Source organism: Pygoscelis adeliae, unplaced genomic scaffold (genome assembly GCF_000699105.1).
Source record: "Pygoscelis adeliae isolate BGI_AS28 unplaced genomic scaffold, ASM69910v1 Scaffold485, whole genome shotgun sequence".
Classification (NCBI taxonomy): domain Eukaryota; kingdom Metazoa; phylum Chordata; class Aves; order Sphenisciformes; family Spheniscidae; genus Pygoscelis; species Pygoscelis adeliae.
The window spans coordinates 392,270-401,823 of NW_008824803.1; the positions used below are offsets into that span (position 1 = coordinate 392,270).

The 9,554-nt window shown below is 42.4% G+C and overlaps 1 protein-coding gene across 1 annotated transcript in view; it reads right to left on the reverse strand.

Moving 5' to 3' along the window:
- Positions 1–9,554, reverse strand: part of CEP63 (centrosomal protein 63kDa) — a 21,161-nt gene that overhangs the window by 5,940 nt on the left and 5,667 nt on the right. Inside the window, exons 4-11 of the mRNA XM_009323984.1 lie at positions 8,745–8,870; positions 7,754–7,867; positions 5,117–5,350; positions 4,712–4,857; positions 3,767–3,901; positions 3,022–3,136; positions 937–1,134; positions 399–485 (exon numbers count right to left, since the gene is read on the reverse strand). Of these exons, the coding sequence (XP_009322259.1) occupies positions 399–485; positions 937–1,134; positions 3,022–3,136; positions 3,767–3,901; positions 4,712–4,857; positions 5,117–5,350; positions 7,754–7,867; positions 8,745–8,870 (1,155 nt within the window). The remainder of the gene's footprint in view (positions 1–398; positions 486–936; positions 1,135–3,021; positions 3,137–3,766; positions 3,902–4,711; positions 4,858–5,116; positions 5,351–7,753; positions 7,868–8,744; positions 8,871–9,554) is intronic.

Genomic DNA, 9,554 nt, shown 5'->3' on the forward strand with positions numbered 1-9,554 from the left:
AGGAGGGGAACAAGCTCTCAACCCAGAAGTTGCAAGGACCAGAGCAGTTACAGCTCGAAGACAGGTCAAAAGGACATCAGAGATTTAGAATCAGAGGTTTGAGGTAAACTGGCATAAAATGGAAATGTAACAAAATGTACTAAAAACCATGGGCCAGACCCCATGGAGAAGAAACTGAGATGAGGGCTCCGTTTCTGTAGTTCTCCTCACTACTCTGTGACTGAACAAGATGTTCAGTATTTCTGGGCCTTATTTCCTCACATAATGTCCCTTTTGCTTGGGTTTTAAGTTCACTGAACTCTACCAAGCATTTTGAGAGGCCTAGGCAGACTATTACGGTTCCCAGGCAGGGGACACACAACACTAGCCCCTTCCCATCTCCGCTCCCTAATGCATACCTCTAGCATACCGCACTCTGTTTTTTCCAGCATCTCTGAGAGATGACGGTTTTCCAGCCTCAAGGTTTCCAGCTGGACCAGAATTACCTGAGGAGACAGAGGCAAACAACAAGCTCAGAAAAAAGAACACAACACAACACATGCCCACAACACCCTACAGGCATTTTCCACCCGCAATTCAAGCATGAGTACAAGACAAGGTTTGGGCCATTAGTTCTGCAGAGACCCTACAGAGAAGGCCATACAAATAACCATGCACAGTCATTTACTTTAGTTTTCAAAGATGTCATCATGCAGGCCTAGTTAACATGAGTAATCTCAAAGAATTCTGTGGGACTGCCAGTTACAGGTTTGAAAAGAAGCAGCAAGACAGATTCAGTGAACACCATAAATTAGAAGATTTCATCGGAAGGGTCTCAAAGTCTTTGTTCAAAGGCTGAAGAGAGAAGGAAACTATTAACAAGCTAAAAACTAGGGTGGTATTCCAAGCCTCCAGATCCCTTAAAGAGACAGCATAAGAGTCTTCTGCCCTTTTTACCCTGTGCTCCACCGCTTTCCTCTCTGCTCTTTCAATCTCTGTTCTCAGCCGTTGTTCTAGGTCTGATGTGGAGCCACTTGCAGACGCAATTGTGATGTCCCGCTGGTGTAACTCTTGTGTCAACCTGGAGACTTCCCTTTTCATCCCTTCTAGCTCACTGCTGTGAGTTTGTTCAGCTTGATAGAGCTGCTCTTTCAGCTGGAGTAAGATATGCACACACCACCCATGAGCTTTTGAAAGATGTTTCAGCAAAAAAGCAAAAGTATTGCACATGATAACATGAAATCTAAGTATTGGAAAACAAAAAGCTCTATGTCACAAGCCCTCTGTGCATGCTTGTCCTTCTTGATTGAAAACCACCTCATCTCAATCCTTTTCCACACCATAAACTGTCAACTGGGACAAGACATAAGTTATGCTGTGGAGTACTCGAGAAGACCCATAATTGATCAATTCACAGTCTCTTTTGCTCACCGTTCTACCTCTGTGGCCAACAACAGATACCCAAGGGTTTACCATCACTGGGCAAGCACCATAACACTTTCATAATATAACCTTGCAATTTGCCACTCTGCCTTCCTGAGGCAGAGATGGTATCTTTAAATAGCTCTAGCCAGACTTTTCTTCCACTAATTTGTCCTAAGTCTTCTGAATCGATATCAGCTTGTGACAACTAAAGCCAACCCATGGCAAACTTCCACAAGCTAGCTATGCACAGGGTAAAAATATACCTCTTTATTCTCATAACTCCATTTGATGACCCATAGTCCCTGCATTATGGGAGAATAATCATTCCCTATTTACTTTCCACATGACAGGCATGATTTTATTTTTAGTATGTTCAAACTCATTTATCTCTTTTCCAGTTTGGTAAGTCCTATTCCATTCAGCTGTTCCTTGTATAAAAAACACTCCATCCTTTTGGTCACCTTTTTCCATACCTTATCTTGTTTTACTCAATCCTTTTTGAGATGGCAGACCTGAATTGCATACAATATTCTGGTAGGCACACCATATATTTATTCAGTGGCATAATAGAACAACACCACAGCATAATTTCTTCCCTAGTATTGCATTCCATTAGCCAGAAATATTAGCTACCCAAACCTCCAGGATTTTTCTGAGAATTACAAGCATTTTAGAAAATTGAACCAGATGATCTCTGCCTAGCCATGTAAATACTATACATATGGTGATTTATCTCCATGTCACCTCAATGCCTCCCAAGTATATAAAATAGAAACAACCATAATAAATCTCTTTCCTCCCTAGCAGCCTGTAGGAGATTCATTTATTGTGTGGCTGTTTAAATGTGTAACCAAGCACGCATCTCTGGCAAGATCTGCACCTCTGTACATTCAGAATAAAGGATGAAAGATTTTCACAGAAGTGAGGTTTTCCACTCAACTCCAACAAGGTTTCTACTCTAACCATGCACCAGTGAAAGCTCTCACACTAACTGATCTAGACCATTATTAAGAGTCAAGCCTTTTGGAGGGCATGCCTCCCTTGGGTGTACAGAGCACTAGGGTGAGGTTCTCATGGCAGAGGAGCCGCTCCATTTCTTCCAGACCCTGGCTCATGTCTCGGTATCAAGCATGAAACAAACTCCCTATTCACATATGGACGAGAACACATTTGAAGCCCTGTCTCAAGTGTGATAGGACGTTATTACAGTAAAACCCATTCCCTCCCTGTTTTTCATCCTGTTGGGAGCCTGTATTAGGCTTAACTCAGAATTCCAGGCCTTCATTTCTTTGCATATTTGTCCCTCCAGCACTAATTCAAGTATCTCCACACTGTAGAGAAGTACTGCGTGATGTAGGGGTAGGCCTAACAGATGCTCACAAAGTAAACCGCACAGCCATGTATAGAAATCTGCAAACCCATCCTCTCAACTCCTCCTCTGTCTGATCTGCTGCTTACCCTTCAGCATATCACTGCCTCCACAACACTCCTGGCCTTTGATCCCATTTGGAGCTTTGCTAACTGCGCACTGCAGTCTCTGCTGAGGCACACGACACACACAGCAACAGCTGACTCCACAACTGCCTTTCCCACTCTCCAGGAACAAAGTGACATTACCTTTTTAATCTCTGCCTTTGACTCAGTATGGTGTTCTTCCATTGACTGCAGCTCTTTGATATTCTCATCCAGCTCTTCACTCAGCTGTACACACCTTGCATTTGAAGACCCTAGGCTGGGTGCCAAATGTAAAACTACAGATTAGAATACCCCAAGAAGGAGGACACGGTCAGAGAAACTTTCATCTTCCAAGCAGACTCCTATGTCTGTCATAACAGAAACTGGACTCTTAACCTAGAAGTTCCTTACCAATCCTTTGGTTTTGTTTACCAAAATAATTTCAAAAGAGATCAGGAAACTGATCTAACAGATAATAGCTGTTTCTTGTTTATTTCTTTATCTTTCTAAGATTACAAACTTCCCATGCAAACATTAGTCTGAAAACCACAAACTCAGAGAGGAAGACTTGTTTATAATTCTTATTTCACAGTAAGGTCTAGATCTGGTTCTTACCAGCTGACTAAGAAAGACTCCTTAACCTATTACCAGCGAAGCTGCTAAGCCTAAGCAAGCTAAAACACTGAAAACACCCACAGTGTGCAGTAAAAAGCAGCCAACCAATTAGCAAAACAGTCTCACTATTAAACTGCAAAATGAATAGCATTTGATTTCTTCAGCCTTTTGATATTTAAAATAAGCCTACAAAAATCAGTGAGACTGGTTAACTTGATGAATACAATATATTAGGTATTATATTATTATCCAAGTTTCATTGCACATCCAGGGGAAGCAAGCAGTCGGCTACCTGTTCTCAAGGTGAGTCACTTCTGACTGTAAGTGCTGTTCCTTCTTCTGGGCAACATCCAGCCGCAGTAGTATATGCTCCAGCTCCAGCCCGGGAGAAGACAATTGTTTCTCTTGCAAGCGTTCCTCCAAGGCCCTAAGCAGAGACATGAACTTTAATTCCAGCACAGAAACGTCATGTCTGAGTTCACTAATATGGGGAACATAACCACCATTTTCTTGGAATTCTCTGAAAAATACACAAAACCCAACACTAGGTGACACCTGTGTGCATTGTGAATAAGCAAACACACCAGCTGGATGACAGCCCCCTATTTGAGTTCAGGCTGATTAAAAAAAGACTACATCCTATTTTGATGTTGGCCTCCCTGATCCAGACAGTCTCCCTGCCATTAGCAGGCATCCAGCTTGCAAGAAACCATGTGGCTGTTAGGTAACATACGCCAAAACCTTTTGACATGGCCATCAGAACCTTATAGCTTTTGCATGTTGCCAGTGCAGAAGACGAAGGCCAAGATGATTTTGTCACATATGTAGTTACTTTACCAAGACCCTAATCTGACATCATTAAATCGGTGAGAACTTTCACCTACATTAATAGGCACAGTATCAAATCCTGAAAGGCCTCCAGCACTTGACTGAAAATGCCTGGGGGAAAAAAAAAGCTGAAAAGCTCAAATGCCCTGTGCTGCCTCCAGAAACCTAGCTGAGTAGAAAGCTGATTCTTTCCACACTCTTCATTGAGTATCAGTTGATTTCAAAAGCAATGCAATTTGGCAAATGCTGCAAGGAAGCACAACACTTGTGAGAAATTACAGCATACCGTTCTATATATCAACCAATACAGATCCAGCTGTATGAAAATGCTTCTACCATCCTCAGTGGGAGAACCTGGAATATAGCTCTGGATTCAAGAGCATAAGTACCAGTGAGGCACAGATGCTACCTGATGAGGAGTTCTTTTGTGCAAAGAGTTTCAGTCACCCTGGCCAGCTCTTTCTGTAACTGTTCCTGGTGCAGCTTGGAGCTGTCAATGAAATCTTCCTGAGATTGCAGCGTGGCTCTAAGTTCCATCTTCTCATCCTGTAGCACCTGCATGGGAGGCAGAAGGAATGACTGTTGCAAGATGGACCAAATCAGTTTGTTGTAGGGCGAAGAGAGGTTGATCAGATTTTTAAGGAATCCTTGGAAATACTGCAGAGCACCACATGGGTACAAAACCAGCCTTGAGGCCAATCAGGAACTTTACAAAGGCTCTAGAAGGAGATGGGAGCTCTGGAATGAAGAGCCTTCCTGCTACTTCTCCCAAGCACTGCTTTATATTCAGTTTCCGAACAGTTCCTCCACTGACCTCTAACATTTTCTTGGATTGCCTTAATTCTTCTTGAACTCTTTGCTGATCTTCCAGAATCATCCGATTGTTTTCAGTCAGGTCATCCACTCTCATGTTAAGCCTCTCCACCTCCAACTCATTGGCACAGATAGCATCGTTGGCCCTCTCCAGCTTGCTGGTTAAGTGCTGGATTTCCGATCTGCTAGCCAGCTCCACTGACTCCAGAATCTGCTTCCGATTGGCAAGCTGAGTCTGCTAAGAGCAATTGGTTTGCATTCATTCAAAACAACTACTGATTTCTTTGTGTAACAAGTCACATCCTCAAAGTAAGCAACACTACCTTTCAGCGAATTAGGGAAAGTATTGTTCCAGGGTTACATGACGGGTAAAACTTCTGAATGCAAACAGAATAGAGAGGGGAAAAAAAAAAGGGAGGGAGCCCTCTGATTCCAAAAGGGATTCAAAGAGAATCTGGGAAAAGGAGATATCAAATCACTCAAGTTGTCCGAGCATGAACTGTCTAAGAACAAAGCTGCCTACTATTTTTTGCTCTAAGGCTAGACCAGGAGAAATGGCAGCATGTAAGAAGGTTTGCAAATACCACACACAAGCTAAGGATTACCCAATTGTTAATTCCACACCAGGACAGAAAGCAGCTCTTGGAGCACAATGAAAAAAAAAACAAAACAAAAAAACACAACCACCAAACAGATCAAAAACCGAACTGGATGTAAGAGTCAATTATGTTTTGCTTTATGCAGTAAATATCTGGTTCTAACAGCTTGTGAGAATGCTCACTTTGAATGTTTCATTGTTTTAATGGCAGACAAAAAAAAGTTATAAGGAACATAATACTAGCAAACAATACATGCTCTATTATTTATAGGCACAATACTTTATTTCATAGCATTTCTTTCCACGTAGCTAGCTGATGAAATTTAACAATCCAGCTCTCATATAAGCGTCTAAGAATATTGACTTCATATATTCCCTTTTTGTAGAGTACCTTATAATTTTTAAAAGCCGAAACAAAATATTTGAGTAGTCCTTTAGTCCCAGTTTCTAAGAGTGGCAATTCCTGCCAGCTTCTGAATCACCACATGCCTTGATTTATTGCCTGACATATAATGCCTCATAACTGAGAGAACTATAGGAACTGTGCATTTGGAAGACTATGGTATAATTTTGATTACAGTCTTTTCATTATTTGAATAGTCATGACAGAAAAGGTAATCAGGAGGGGCAAGAGTTTAAAGTACAGCCTTTCTCCACCCAAGAAACCAGAGTACGAAGCTACCTGAATATTTATTTCTGCATTAAGAAAACATTTAAGCTATCTCTTATTTCCAGCCACAGAATATGCAGGACACCACAGAATTCCAAGTTTCACCTGTTGACTTTAAAAGCTGCAGGTGCTACAGGAAGGTGCTCATCACTGGGTAAGAATGACAGGCTTCCCTAAGCTGCACTGAAAAGATGAGGGGAAGCCAGCTGAAAGAAGAGACAGGGGAAGCACTCTATGGTGACAGATCTCAGCTTGACCTTGTGCCAGAAAAACAACCAAGCATAGAAAATGCATAGAACCATCCAAGGCAAAAATTTAGCACTTTCATGCTGGGCTTTTCAAAGAAATTGAGGATTCAGGCGGTCTGTTCACAGTACCTACGCACCTAAGTCATCTATACCGCTTAGGAAAAATCTCCCCAAATTCCTGTTTTTCTGCTGCACAGTAAGAAGAGTTCCTCTGCACTCCAGTATACTAACCTGCACTCCAAGGACACATCTGTTCTCAGACAATTGAGCTATCAATGATACAAAGACAGCAGAGCAGCAAGACCTTCTGCTCAATGACTCTCTCTGCATTTGTAGATCTACTAGTGTCAGCCTCTCACAAAGCCCCTGTCAGAGCCAGCTTCAATCCTGTCATCACAAGCTTCCTCCTTGCAGGAGCTTCCACTCAAGAGCAACTCAGGAGCCCATTAAGTGTAAAGCCCCCAGCAAGAGCTTCTTATCAGTGTCTGCTGTGATTGTGTCAGTATGACTTCACAGCTGTGCTCTAGGTCAATTCATCTTGCTCTGCTGCAGCACCACTAACTCACCGAATGATTAGCTTTTCAGGAACAGCAGCCCCACTACTTGTTGCCTTTAAGAGACTTTAAAAAAAAAAAAGGGAGGGCTGAAAACTGCTGTTACTTCAGTACTTTGCAGAAGTTATCTGTCATAGGGGAAAACTATTTTCCAACATCATCCTCTGAGCTGGACCTACAAGGTACATATTTAGCTACTGGCAGGTACACAGCTTTGAACGAGACCACATGATGTAACAGCTATTTTAAAGTGTCATATGCTGTGGTCTCTGTCTCCTAGGGAAAGCTTCATCCTACTATCTTCTCTACTAATTGGAGGGGTGCAGGGGTGGCAGAGAGCACTGCACAAGGTTTATCTAACCTCTGTTGACAGACTCCAGATCTTTTTTCCATACAGCACTTACACAAGTAAACCTTATTCCACCCGGACATTAAAAGTCATTTCAATGGCAACCTAAACTGGATTCAAGCCTGAGAGATTTCATTAGTCTCTCCCTCTTTCCCCCTCCCTCCCCTCCCACCTGCTGCCACAAACAAAACAAAAACTTTCAGCACATATTAATTGTACCTGAATGAGCTCAGACTGCTCAGCCAAAGCCTTCCTCTGTGCTTCCAGTGATGCCACCTGCTGCTGGTAAAGCAAGCGCTGCTTCTCCCAGTCAAGTGATTTTTGACGAAACTCCTGCAAGCACAGCAGGGGTGGCTAGGAGCAGTACATCCATGCAGTTGACAAGACGACCCCCTTCTAGTTCATATCCATGTTTGCTTTCTCTTTCCACCATAGCCTCATGCACCTTTCCCCACAGCAGGGAAACCATTAGCCAGTCATTTGATACACCAACTCAGCAGTATAAAACCCCTCACATACTGTGCTTGCTGTATTTCTTTCCCTCCTGAGTTAAAACGTCAGTGTCAATTATTGCTGTTTACAAATGTTAAGTGCTAACAGATTCATGGCTGGTTTCATGGATTTGCTGTCAGAGGTTTAACAATTCAGACTGGCTTTAGCTTCCAAAACATGCTGCTATTGAAATCACTAAGATGACAAGTATGAACTACAGAATTTTAATGCTAATCCCTGCTCCAGGAATTGGACACTACATCAGTCAGATGTGTTTGTTAGCCACATCTTCAGGGTACAGTAGAAGAAAACTCAGTGCGGTTGAGCTCAGCATAGCAGAAAGATTAAAAGATGAGACAGGGTTGAGAAGTAGTTTGACATGGAGCTCCCTGATCCTCAAAGAAGTGAGATGACAACCTCACCACACTGGAATTCATTCCATTCACATAATTAATTACTCTTCCAGCATCTTCTTTCTTTTATTTAGTCTAAGAACAGCAGCATAGTTTATCCTGTTTTTACTCAGAGGCCCCAGTGCAGGAAACTGCCATTATTACACAAGCAGTTGAGAAGAGCTACACCTGGAGAGTAGATAGAGAGTACTTTTTAGGCATGATTCATGGTCCACTTCCTAATTGACTATTCAGTCAACAGTGAAGCCCAGAAAGTCAGTTAATACATACAAATTCTGGTTAGCACTTGCTTTTTCACTACATACCTCCAGCTTCCTGGTCAGCCGGCTCATTTCAAACTGGTCCTCCCCTTGTCTCTTGTTAGCTTCTCCTCTAGCTTCTCTTAGTTGTTTCTTCTGCAGCTTCTCATAGCTCCTCCTCAGCCTGGACAACTGCAAGGAATACAGTGAAAGAGACAACTTTGTTCAAGGCCCCAAGGCAAGAATTAAACAGCACTTTGAAAGAAGACACACAAAATGTCTTCACACAAACAATTCCCTAATCAAGGCCACACAGCTTGCAAGTGAAGACTTCTATTTGTATAATGAGCCTATTGTACCAACAGGATTGCAAAATATGCCGAGTTGTATAAGAGTAGCAAGATGCCACTGAAGTTGTGACATCAGCAGCTCTAGAGCTCTGTCTTACCACTATTAAAACATGACTAAAATATTGATAAGATGGAGGTTTACATGTAGCTGTTAATGCAGCAAGAGCACGGTACCCCTCTCTCTGCAGGTGGCTCCCAGCCACAGCAATAGCAGGCAGTACCTGTGGTTGATGATCTCACACAGAGGGGCACAGCACACCACACATGGGGTGGGGGGTAGTTCTACAAAGAGGTACAATTTCTTATGCCATTAAAATACACTTGTAAAGCTCAGGTGGGAACTGGAACTCTTCCACTTAGCAGGAGGAGGAAGATTTGAGAATTGCCATTATACATAATATCAACACTATTTCATCTGTCATTTTCTGCTTAGATACACCATGTATTTCACAATGAGTGGAGAATGCCAACAGAAAATATCACTCCTACGCCTACTGCTAGAATGCTAAAGTCGTATCAGAAGCAG